This window comes from Entelurus aequoreus, linkage group LG18 (genome assembly GCF_033978785.1).
Source record: "Entelurus aequoreus isolate RoL-2023_Sb linkage group LG18, RoL_Eaeq_v1.1, whole genome shotgun sequence".
Taxonomy (NCBI): Eukaryota; Metazoa; Chordata; class Actinopteri; order Syngnathiformes; family Syngnathidae; genus Entelurus; species Entelurus aequoreus.
In genome coordinates, this window is record NC_084748.1 from 15,379,363 (window position 1) to 15,392,800 (window position 13,438).

At 39.6% G+C, this 13,438-nt stretch overlaps 1 protein-coding gene across 1 annotated transcript; it reads left to right on the forward strand.

Moving 5' to 3' along the window:
* The first annotated feature begins 194 nt into the window (after window positions 1-194).
* On the forward strand, window positions 195-10,362 carry thumpd1 (THUMP domain containing 1). Its single transcript, XM_062026589.1, has 5 exons — window positions 195-706; window positions 4,594-4,753; window positions 5,117-5,202; window positions 7,211-7,373; window positions 9,535-10,362. The coding sequence occupies exons 1-5, from the start codon at window positions 497-499 to the stop codon at window positions 10,128-10,130; spliced, it is 1,215 nt and encodes a 404-aa protein (XP_061882573.1). The 5' UTR covers window positions 195-496; the 3' UTR covers window positions 10,131-10,362.
* The last annotated feature ends 3,076 nt before the right edge of the window (window positions 10,363-13,438 follow it).

Sequence of the window (13,438 nt, forward strand, 5' to 3'; positions counted from 1 at the left end):
ATAAATTTAAAGAAAATATACGCCGTATATTTTCTTTTAAAAAAAAGCGTATATTATACGGTTTTTTTGTTAACTCACTTTTTTCTCCTTCAACTTCATTCCTCTCTCCTACAGCATCCACTGCAATAAATTATGCAAATGAGGCGATGACGTCACCTAGGAGAGCCAATAGTTACTTTCCTTACTGAAGAGTGGGCAACTGCACTCTTTTTGTCCCTCCTGCCACTCCGTAGAGGACATGTACTACTAAAACATGCTAATGTTTGCGACTGAATGAATCATCTCTCGGTGACTTAAGTTACACTTTTTTATTTATTTAAACGCACGTTTCCAAAGACGCATCCAACCACATTGAGTGGTCTTTTTACATCCTTTATATCGTCGCCTGTCGCCTTAAAGCTACTTTCGCGCTCACGAGGCGGCTAAGCTAGCTAAGCTAAGCTAGTTAAACGCAGCTGACACTATTATTCTTATTATTGCTTGATTATTAGGCGTAATGTCGGCCGTGCAGCAGGGAGAAGGGAGGAAGCGGAACAAGAAGCACTATGTCGGCCAGCCGCACAACAAACGGTGGCGGGGCGGCAGGGAGCTGGAAGTGGGCATGGAAGGCATCCTCGTCACCTGCAACATGAACCAGAAGAAGTGCACCGCCGAGGCCTTCGACCTGCTCAACGAGTACGCCGATAAACTCTACGGCCCAGAAAAGGTCGGTGCCATTATTTATTCACTCAAAAAACATTTTTTATTGTGTCGTCATCAAATATAATAATCCTTTGAAGAAGTGCTGTGCATTCACTGTTTGGTGCATTTAGACCCCGGATGTTTGTGTTTTCAAGACCCCGGATGTTAACCCAGGAGGTCATGCGAATGTGTGAAAGTGTAAAACCTTGCTATTTAATTCATACAAACCCCAAAACCAGTGAAGTTGGCACGTTGTGTAAATTGTAAATAAAAACAGAATACAATGATTTGCCAATCCTTTTCAACTTATATTCAATTGAATAGACTCGAACTGAGAAACTTTTTTTTGTTGTTGCAATTAATCATTAAAGGCCTACTGAAATGCGGTTTTCTTATTTAAACGGGGATAGCAGATCCATTCTATGTGTCATACTTGATCATTTCGCGATATTGCCATATTTTTGCTGAAAGGATTTAGTAGAGAACATCGACGATAAAGTTCGCAACTTTTGGTGGCTGATAAAAAAGCCTTGCCTGTACCGGAAGTAGCAGACGATATGCGCGTGACGTCACAGGTTGTGGAGCTCCTCATATCTGCACATTGTTTACAATCATGGCCACCAGCAGCGAGAGCGATACGGACCGAGAAATCGACGATTTCCCCATTAATTTGAGCGGGGATGAAAGATTTGTGGATGAGGAAAGTGAGAGTGAAGGATTAGAGGGCAGTGGAAGCGATTCAGATAGGGAAGATGCTGTGAGAGGCGGGTGGGACCTGATATTCAACTGGGAATGACTAAAACAGTAAATAAACACAAGACATATATATACTCTATTAGCCACAACACAACCAGGCTTATATTTAATATGCCACAAATTAATCCGCATAACAAACACCTCCCCCCTCCCGTCCATATAACCCGCCAATACAACTCAAACACCAGCACAACACACTCAATCCCACAGCCCAAAGTACTGTTCACCTCCCCAAAGTTCATACAGCACATATATTTCCCCAAAGTCCCCAAAGTTATGTACGTGACATGCACATAGCGGCACGCACGTACGGGCAAGCGATCAAATGTTTGGAAGCCGCAGCTGCGTACTCACGGTACCGCGTCTGTGTATCCAATTCAAAGTCCTCCTGGTAAGAGTCTCTGTTGTCCCATCTCCACAAGCATGCGTATCCAACTCAAAGTCCTCCTGGTAAGAGTCTCTGTTGTCCCAGTTCTCCACAGTCCAATGGTAAAGCTTGACTGTCATCTTTCGGGAATGTAAACAATGAAACACCGGCTACGTGTTTGTGTTGCTGCAGCCGGCCGCTAATACACCGCTTCCCACCTACAGCTTTCTTCTTCGCTGTCTCCATTGTTCATTGAACAAATTGCAAAAGATTCACCAACACAGATGTCCAGAATACTGTGGAATTTTGCGATGAAAACAGACGACTTAATAGCTGGCCACAATGCTGTCCCAAAATGTCCGCTACAATCCATGACATCACGTGCAGACGTCATCATACCGAGACGTTTTCAGCAGGATATTTCGCGCAAAATTTAAAATTGCACTTTAGTAATCTAACCCGGCCGTATTGGCATGTGTTGCAATGTTAAGATTTCATCATAGATATATAAACTATCAGACTGCGTGGTCGGTAGTAGTGGGTTTCACTAGGCCTTTAACTTATAATTTAATGGCATTGCAAAAAAGTTGGCATAGGGCCATTTTTACCACTGTGTTACATGGCCTTTCCTTTTAACGACACTCAGTAAAAAGTGTGTTGGTGGAGGGAACAGTGATAAAGTCCATCTAAAATAATTTGTGTTAAAAAGGGGGCAGATAAATATAAGAATAATATTCTTCCATCTGCTCCTTTCTGATCATGGAAATGTATAAGAAACAAAAAAACAATGAAAGTGTCAACTGTATATGGCTTGTATATATGCATTTTCATGAAAGGAATAAAAAGAAATGACGATGATGATGATGAACAACACTCAGTAAACGTTTGGGAACTGAGGAGACCAATTTTTGAAGCTTTTCAGGTGGAATTATTTCCCATTCTTACTTGGTGTACAGCTTTAGTTGTTCAACAGTCCGGGGTCTCCGTCGTGGTATTTTAGGCTTCGTATTGCGCCACACATTTTCCTTGCCCATATGTGGGATCTGAACCGAGGATGTCGTTGTGGCTTGTGCAGCCCTTTGAGACACTTGTGATTTAGGGCTATATAAATAAACATTGATTGAATGATTGATTGACATTTTCAATGGGAGACAGGTCTGGACTACAGGCAGGCCATTCTGGTACCTGCACTCTTTTACTATGAAGCCACGCTGTTGTAACACGTGGCTTGGCATTGTCTTGCTGAAATAAGCAGGGGCGTCCATATGTTGCTCCAAAACCTGTATGTACCTTTCAGCATTAATGGTGCCTTCACAGAGGTGTAAGTTACCCATGCCTTTGGCACTAATACACCTCCATACCATCACAGATGCTGGCTTTTCAACTTTGTGCCTATAACAATCCGGATGGTTCTTTTCCTCTTTGTTCCCGAGGACACGACGTCCACAGTTTCCAAAAACAATTTGAAATGTGGACTCGTCAGACCACAGAACTCTTTTCCTTTTCGTGCAACCAACCTTGATCGCAACAAAGAAGAAGAAAAAATGATCGAAAGACTTAGACTTAGACAAACTTTAATGATCCACAAGGGAAATTGTTCCACACAGTAGCTCAGTTACACAGGATGGAAAGTGTAAGGATGGAAAGGACAATGCAGGAATAAAATTGACAAAAAATGTACCGTAGTAGCAATATAAAATATAACATGTATGTAATATTTACACAATATATGTAAAAGCATTTACTGATATCAATAACATGTCTATCGCAATATATATTGATATTGTTTTATCGCCCAGCCCTATCATTCAAGCATATAATGTATCAACTTTCTGTGTGGAGTTTGCATGTTCTCCCCGTGACTGCGTGGGTTCCCTCCGGGTACTCCGGCTTCCTCCCACCTCCAAAGACATGCACCTGGGGATAGGTTGATTGGCAACACTAAATTGGCCCTAGTGTGTGAATGTGAGTGTGAATTTTGTCTGTCTATCTGTGTTGGCCCTGCGATGAGGTGGCGACTTGTCCACGGTGTACCCCGCCTTCCGCCCGATTGTAGCTGAGATAGGCTCCAGCGCCCCCCCGCGACCCCGAAGGGAATAAGCGGTAGAAAATGGATGGATGGATGGATGGATGTTACAGAATGTAAATAATTGTGTTTTTAATGCAATTCAAATGGAGCTAAACTGGTTTTGAAGATAAAAGTGCTCGATTTTAAAGATGTGTTGCAAAGATTGTTTTATTATTTGTGTGGAAGACTCTTTCCTCCGGGTTTTTCGGACCACCAAGCACCGACATGACAGGCTCTTCCAGGTTTACAAAAATGTTTATTTTTCAGTGAATCGTCTTTTGTTGTGCTTTTCAGCAATTGTCTTTTGTGTCAGTCTCGCTCGTGCTCCACCACCAACTCTCCTCTGCTCCCCGGCTGCTGCTGCCTTTTTAACAGAGCGACAGGTGATTAGATAAGCAGGCCCAGGCGGGCCATCTACGCACCTGTCGCGGATCTCGAAGCCGGTCCTGGCACACCCCGCTTCGCTGCAGGTCCGCAGGCCACGCCCCCTCCACATATTGTTTTTTAACAATTTTTCTTTCATGACATCCTTAACTTCAAAATCGAGCGTTTGAGCACCTTTTTCTCTCAACAGTGGAGCCAGCAAGTGAAGGGATGATTAATTTTTCTCCCGTTTGGTGCTCATAAACATGATATAATAATGCTACAACATTATTATTATTAAGTCACTTTTGCATAACCTTTAAACCAGTTTAAATGTGGTTTTCACACTGTTGGACAGTTTCCAGGGGGCGAGGGGAGCTGCCCCGATGAAGACGTGGACGATGCGCTGAAGAGGGAAGTGGCGCAGCTGAGAGGGCCCCCTGGTTACCAAGAGCGGCGTTTCCAGGCCCTTGAGAGCGGCGCCAACAACGTCATCTTCATCAGAACCCGCAATCTGGGTAAACCTTGTCATTTGAAGTGGACTTGAATGTTTTATCACACTATGTAAATATCATGGTTATCTACAACTGGGGCGTTACGGCTCGGTTGGTAGTGTGGCCGTGCCAGCAACTTGAGGGTTCCAGGTTCGATCCCCGCTTCCGCCATCCTTGTCACTGCCGTTGTGTCCTTGGGCAAGACACTTTACCCACCTGCTCGCAGTGTCCCCCACACTGGTTTAAATGTAACTTAGATATTGGGATTTCAGTATGTTAAGTGCTTTGAGTCACTAGAGAAAAGCGCTATATAAATATAATTCACTTCAACTGTGCAGAAATAGTCCAAAAATGTCTTTTGTTGTGTTTTTTTGCCTTCTGGTGTAGAGTCAGATAAGCTGGTGCATCACATCCTGTCAGATCTGCACGCCACCAAGAAGAAAAAGACGCGCGTGATCCTTCGAATGCTGCCGGTGAGACGCCAGAAATATTTTAATTTATTTTTCTTAGCACATTGAATTGCCAAGTTGTCTTTTGTTCATTTCTGAATTTGGAAGTATCGAGGAAATAATCTGTTTCAGGATCAAACCGTGTCCACCATGAAAGCTTTATTAAGTGTTTAAATTCACTTTTAGTAGTGTCCTGATACAGCTTTTTTCTCAATCAACACAATACGGATATTAGAGCCTTGAGTACTGGGTGACACCGATATTGATCCGATACGATATCAACAGGAACCACACATATTGTATGTTTCCGGATTATAGAGCACTCCAGCATATAAACCGCACTAGGGATGTCCGATAATATCGGACTGCCGATATTATCGGCCGACAAATGCTTTAAAATGTAATATCGGAAATTATCGGTTTCAAAAAGTAAATGTATGACTTTTTAAAACGTTGCTGTGTACAAGGACGTAGGGAGAAGTACAGAGCGCCAATAAACCTTAAAGGCACTGCCTTTGCGTGCCGGCCCAGTTACATAATATTTACGGCTTTTCACACACACAAGTGAATGCAATGCATACCTTGTCAACAGCCATACAGGTCACACTGAGGGTGGCCGTATAAACAACTTTAACACTGTTACAAATATGCGCCACACTGTGAACACACACCAAACAAGAATGACAAACACATTTCGGGAGAACATCCGCACCGTAACACAACATAAACACAACAGAACAAATACCCAGAACCCCTTGCAGCATTAACTCTTCCGGTACGCTACAATATAAACCCCCCGCTACCACCTAATCTCCCGAATTCGGAGGTCTCAAGGTTGGCAAGTATGCTCTAGTATACTCTGGACTGAAGCTGTGTGCCTTCATTGTTTTTGTAGCTGTTGTTTTAAGAAGAAGAAGATGATTTATTGTCAATTCTTAACATGCACAAGACACATAAGAACTGAAAAGTATATTTTCGGCATTTGAGGCATGTTTAAAAAAATAATGCACTTTGTGAAAGTCAAAGTATAGTATTTCCCATAGTTGTAGTGGGTATTAGGATTATCTCAGGGAGAGCATGTCCCAAATTCCAAGCTGCTGTTTTGAGGCATGTTAAAAAAAATAATGCACTTTGTGACTTCAATAATAAATATGGCTGTGCCATGTTGGCATTTTTTTCCATAACTGGAGTTGAAGTTGTTCTCTTATTTTGGAAAACCTTGTTTTTGATTGATTGAAACTTGTATTAGTAGATTGCACAGTACGGTACATCTTCCGTACAATTGACCACTACTGTATTTTTCGGACTATAAATCGCTCCGGAGTATACGTCGCACCGGCCGAAAATGCACAATAAAGAAGGAAAAAAACATATATACTTCGCACTGAGTATAAGTCGCATTTTTGGGGGAAATTTCTTTGATAAAACCCAACACCAAGAATAGACATTTGAAAGGCAATTTAAAATAAATAAAGAATAGTGAACAACAGGCTGAATAAGTGTACATTATATGAGGCATAAATAACCAACTGAGAACGTGCCTGGTATGTTAACGTAACATATTATGGTAAGAGTCATTCAAATAACTATAACATATAGAACATGCTATACGTTTACCAAACAATCTGTCACTCCTAATCGCTAAATCCCATGAAATCTTATACGTCTAGTCTCTTACGTGAATGAGCTAAATAATATTATTTGATATTTTACGCTAATGTGTTAATAATTCACACATAAGTCGCTCCTGAGTATAAGTCGCACCAAACTATGAAAAAAACTGTGACTTATAGTCCGAAAAATACGGTAATGTGTTAATTCCACAACTGTATTTATCGGTATCGGTTGATATCGGAATCTGTAATTAAGAGTTGGACAATATTGGATATCGGCAAAAAAGCCATTATCGGACATCTGTAATTATAATAGGATTTGAAAATGATTTTGCAGCAGTTTTAGCATGCTAGCGTCTCTTCCAGTTAAGAATGAACAAGAATCATTGGGCTGTTTTTTCTTTTGTCGCTTCTCCCAGGTGATGGGGACATGCAGGGCCTTCCTGGACGACATACTCAAGTACCTGTCCACCTTCTTGCAGCCCTGGTTCAAGAGGCCCAACACAGCCACCTACCAGGTGGTCTACAAGGCCCGCAACAACAACCACAGCAAGAGGGAGGATGTCATCAAATCCGTCGCAGGTAGACTCTCCGCCCCGCTCGTGTTGGATTTCAACGCCACACGCTCTTAATTTGGAATGTAATTCGCACCGGCTGTGGCTGTAGGCAACCCCCTGATATATTTATGTATATATGGTAATATACATATTACTATACACATGAAAATCTTCAAAGTACCTACAGTATGCTGTGGAACATATAGGTTGTCGGCCATCTTGATTTGAAAGTCCATTTAGGTATTTCTCTACGGGAATCACCACCTATTAAGGGTGGGTGTATCCATCTGACTATTGATACCAAGGTGAGTATTGATAATGGATCAATACTTTTTCTTACAGTTTCTCTTCCATCCATCACATTTTCCTGTCTCCTTTTTCTCTCACTCTTTATGCCTTTTTATCTGCCTTTTACTTGCTTTTTTATCTTTCTTTTTCTTTTATCTGTCTTATTCTCTTTCTTTCTCTCTTTTTTCTGTCTCCTTTCTCTCTTTTTTCTGTTTCCTTCTTTCTTTCTGTCGTTTATTCTTTCTCTGTCTCTCTTTAGTTCTTTAATCTGTCCTCTCTCTCTCTCTCTCTCTCTCTCTCTCTCTCTCTCTCTCTCTCTCTCTGTCTTTTATCGGTCTCCTTTTCTTTCTTTCTCTCTCTCTTTAGCTCTTTTATCTGTCCCTTCTTTCTTTCTCTTTTTTTATTTCTTTTCTTCTCTCTCTTTCCATCTCTTTCGTTTTCTCTTTTAATTCCATCCATCCATTTTTACCGCTTGTCACACTTTATTTCTTTCTCTCTTTTTTTTCTTTGTCTTTATCTCATTTTCTTTTTTTTCTTTGTCTTTTTTCTATTTTTCTCAATTTCTCTTTCTTTCTTTGTCTATTCTTTCTCTCTGTTTCTTTCTTTCTTTTTGTCTCTTTCTTTCTCTCTTTTCTCTTTCTTTTACTCTTCTTTCACCCTGTGGATGTTGCTTCCTCGCAGTCCCACTGTCAGACACGGCACAGGAGCCCAGCCTGCAGGTTTTAACAAGGTTTTAATAATCATTTGTTTTAGCACAAGTTTTCTCTCCAGCAGGACGCGACTTTTCAGCCACGTCCATATCCTCTCTCCCCTCCTGCTCCCGGCCGCTTACTGTTAAAGATGATTAGATTAACACGTACCACCTGTGAAATCTAATCACCTGCCAGCTGTGTCTCGCCGTCAGCACTGCCACGCCCCCGTCTGATGGTGCTCTGTCCTCAGCACCATGGACAGAGGCGGTGACCTTTGCTCCTGCAGGCAACGCTGGCCACACCTCCCTCCACACTTTTTTATATCTTGTATCTTCTTTTTTTCTCTTTTCTATCTCTTCTTTCACTTTCTTTCTCTGTCTTTGCCCCTCCCCTCCCTGCCATCCGGACTACTGGCGTAATTTTTCACAAATATCGGCGTGGAATGCTGGAAGTGGTTTTGTTTACATTTTTGTTACTGCACATTGTTGTTTTTTTTTGTTTTTGTTTTGCGGTTACCACTTTTTCCATCAATTGTCTACAATACAATGTAGTAAATGAAGTGATTTTTTTTTTTTTTACATTGTTCATGAAATATTTTTCCTGTGTTCTTCCAAGCATGATCGACTAACTAACCAGGTCACACAATTAGTTAACGATGCTGACATTTCCAGTCAAACGTTTTGGTATCCGTATCGGCGATAACAGCTCGCTATTTACTGGGTATCGGAGCGATACCAAATTCCCATTATCACCCACCACCTAACACAAATATATAACCAGCTTTTTTTGTGTGTTTTGTTAATTTCAGGTATACACACACCCTTTTTTTTTGCTGAGAATTAATGTCTTCTGATTGGCTGGAATTGCCTAATGTTGACCACAGTTTTTAAAATAAATATTTAGATTCAAAGCTATCAACATTAAAGCCTTTTGTATTCACATGTCTACCAATTTGCTCTATTTTTCACATTTTAAAATCTTTTTTTTTTTTAATTCAATGTGCAGTAGACCAATAAAAAAACAGACAACAAGCCGCTATTTTAGTTTTCAACACATCCAAGTGTGTTGGTTAGCAGAGTAACAAACACCCAGCAGATGGCACCGGTGTTTTAAACAAACATGCAGTTTGTAGCTGGCACCTTACTTGTTAGCGCCGTCTGCAGGACGGGAGTGGAACAACATCCACAACTTGTGTTTGTCTTTCAGGCCTGGTGGGGAAGATGAACTCCAAGAACAGAGTGAACCTGGGCAAGCCGGACCTCACCATCATGCTGGAGGTCATCAAGGCGGTGTGCTGTGTCAGCGTGGCCAGAGAATACACCGTGTACAAGAAGTACAACTTACAGGAAGTGGTCAGAGACGACCCCCCCAAGACGGAGGAGCCTGAGAAGGCAGGTGACAAAGCAGCAGCAGCAGCAGAGGAGGGGAAGGAAGACGACAAAGCAGCAGAGGAGGGAAAGGAAGATGACAAAGCAGCAGAGGAGGGGAAGGAAGATGACAAAGCAGCAGAGGAGGGAAAAGAAAATGACAAAGTTGAAGAGATGGAAGGTGACAAAGTTGAAGAGATGGAAGGCGACAAAGCAGAAGAGAAAGAAGGCGAGAAGGAAGACGACAAAGCAGCAGAGAAGGGAAAGGAAGACGACAAAGTAGAAGAGAAGGAAGACGACACAGTAAAAGCGTCAGAGGAGGAGAAGGAAAGAAAAGCGGTAGATGGTGTAGAGGAGCAGAAGATGGCAGGTAAAGGAGATGTGGAGGAAGAAGAGAAGACACAGGACTGTGACGATAAAAAAGATGGAGAGTGAGTTTTTGTTTTTTTGTTTTTCTTACATGGAAGCTTATTTTTAGGTCCATAACCCATCAGTTAAGTTCAGCAAAAATAGTGGTATATGTTTTTATGTATTATGCTGTTTTCAATCTTTAGTATTTTTTTTAATTTTTATGTATCTTAATTATTTTCCTTTAATTTTCATGTTCATCAGGTCATCCTGTGTCACACTTCTGTAAAGTTCCTCCATTAAAATTTGCCCTTATGTGTTTTGACTCATTTAATTCAATTAACCCTTGTGTAATGTTCATATTGTTGTTACTCAGCCAGCGTTTGTGGGTCTCCCTCACAATCAAACACTTTTATGTTAAAATACTGAACAGATGTTTACCTTATCCCAATAAACTTATGTTCATTAAACATTAAAAGCCACAAAATGCAACGAGTCCATCAGACCGAAAAACGCTGGCTGAGTAACAATGTGAACGTTGCACAGTTTCTGCATCCCACAGGGATTCTTCTTTTGTGTTTCTGCACCTGCGGTTCCCACACAAGGTTGCAACATTGTTTGTCAACACTGTCTGCTCTCATTTTCTCGCACATTTGACCTTCTGATGTTCTGTGTACCTACACTCTGTCCTCCTGTCTAGGCCTGCTGTGTGTGTCTGTGGGTGAATATGTGTGTGGTACACAGAACATCAATTTCCACACTTCTATTAGCCCCGGGTTCAGTTGACCCGGACATCTTATATGTAATAGAAATGTGTATGGTGTGTGGTCATTAAATATGTATTCTGATATATGTTCTTCACAGAAAATGAGCCAAAGTCAGTGAGTCTCAGTTTGAAAAATTTATTAATTGTATCATTTTTCTTTTAATAAAAAATGAAAATGGGTCCCACATTGATTGATTGAAACTTTTATTAGTAGATTGCACAGTTCAGTACATATTCCGTACAATTGACCACTAAATGATAACACCCGAATAAGTTTTTCAACTTGTTTAAGTCGGGGTCCACGTAATCAATTCATGGTATTACGAACACAGACCCGAACACCACACAATGGTTAAGATGACTGTTGTGTTGGGACTGTTCGTTGCAGTTGTCCGCCACACCGCTAAGTGGCGCTACTGAAAGCATTCTCCCGAGCCTTGCAACCATTACGTTTAAGGAAATCTTCGGCATATTAAAAAAAATGTACACGACGCGGAATAAACAAAACATCAGAAATATATATCCTCCTATTCACGTTAAAGAGTAAAAACAAACCCCAAACTGACGGAAGTTTACCAGAAAAAGTATGGAGTCGCTTGGCTTTGTTTATCCCTCCCGAACTTTGACCTCGATAAATTGGACATGCGCAGAAGCCAACTTCGAACTGGTCAATTAAGTCACAATAAAACGTAGCTTTTCCCTTGTTTTCTTTATCCTTTCTTTTAAATACATTCCCGGAGCAAAAATCTCTTTCTACAGGTAAGAATGACTAAACGTTTGTGATAAACAACTGGCCATGCTAAAGTTAACATGTTTAAATGTGTTCTCGGATATTATACTCCGCAAGGCGGCAATGCTAATAAATGCTAAATATATAATATGTTATTTTAGTGTGGCCGTTTTTTATTTATTTAATGTACAAACAACTCAATTATGATGCGAATGGTAACAAGCTAACTTATTTAAATTACAATCTTATTTGAAGTCGGGATGTATGTTTGTTAAAAATATTTTGAACAATGAAAAACGTTAGCGAAGTCACGTTAGCAACGATGCTAATGCTAATATTACACAACAGTACATATTCCAAGTATTAATATAAATGTAGGTAGATTAACTGTGCTAATCTCATTTTAGGGCTATTTGTTTCACATTACAACGTTTTTTGTGTGTGTTTCGGTGAAAATCAAACATCTTTAAAAAGCAGCAGTGATGCTACCAAGCTAACTCCCTAGTGCTGGTTTATGTTTACATGAACCTTAATTTAAAGGGGGGCTGTACTCTTTTTAGCCCAATGTGGCCCCCAAGTCCAAATGTATGGACACCCTCTGCTTTACGCTGTCTTCCTGTTAATGACTCAGAAATACTTTAATAATCCCTGAGGGGAAATTAAGATTTTCAGCACAATCCCACTCAAGATCAGACAAACATTACAGGGAGACAGAACAGGATCGCTGACGGGTCTGCCAACTTCCGGCGCCCCTTACAAAAAAGGCCAATAACTAAAGTGATTAAAATATCGATATTTTGATTCGAGAATCGACATTAGTGTAGACATATCTTTTATTGGTGTTACGTCATTAGTCGGCAGATTAGCTGTGTTGATCTTGTTTGTTGGCTTTGTTTTAGATCAGAGGTCCCCCAAACTTTTTGACTCGGGGCCGCATTGGGTTAAAACAATATGGCCGAGGGCCAGGCTGTGTATATATATATATATATATATATATATATATATATATATATATATATATATATATATATATATATATATATATATATATATATATATATATATATATATATATATATATATATATATATATATATATATATATATATATATATATATATATATATATATATATATATATATATATATATATATATATATATATATATATATATATATATATATATATATATATATGTATATTAGGGGTGGTTGTGCGATTCAGACTCGATTATCATTTTTTAAAAATCGATTTTTTTAATATATATATAATTTTTTGAAAATTTTTTATTTTTATTTTTATTTATTTTTAAATTAATTAATCAATCTAACAAAACAATACACAGCAATACCATAACAATGCAATCCAATTCCAAAACCAAACCTGACCCAGCAACACTCAGAAGTGCAATAAACAGAGCAATTGAGAGGAGACACAAACACGACACAGAACAAACCAAAAGTAGTGAAACAAAAATGAATATTATCAACAAAAGTATCAATATTAGTTACAATTTCAACATAGCAGTGATTAAAAATCCCTCATTGACATTATCATTAGACATTTATAAAAAATTAAAAAAAAGAACAATAGTGTCACAGTGGCTTACACTTGCATCGCATCTCATAAGCTTGACAACACACTGTGTCCAATATTTTCACAAAGATAAAATAAGTCATATCTTTGGTTCATTTAATAGTTAAAACAAATTTACATTATTGTAATCAGTTGATAAAACATTGTCCTTTACAATTATAAAAGCTTTTTACCTAAATCTACTACTCTGCTTGCATGTCAGCAGACTGGGGTAGATCCTGCTGAAATCCTATGTATTGAATGAACAGAGAATCGTTTTGAATCCGGAAAAAAATCGTTTTTGAATCGAGAATCGTGTTGAA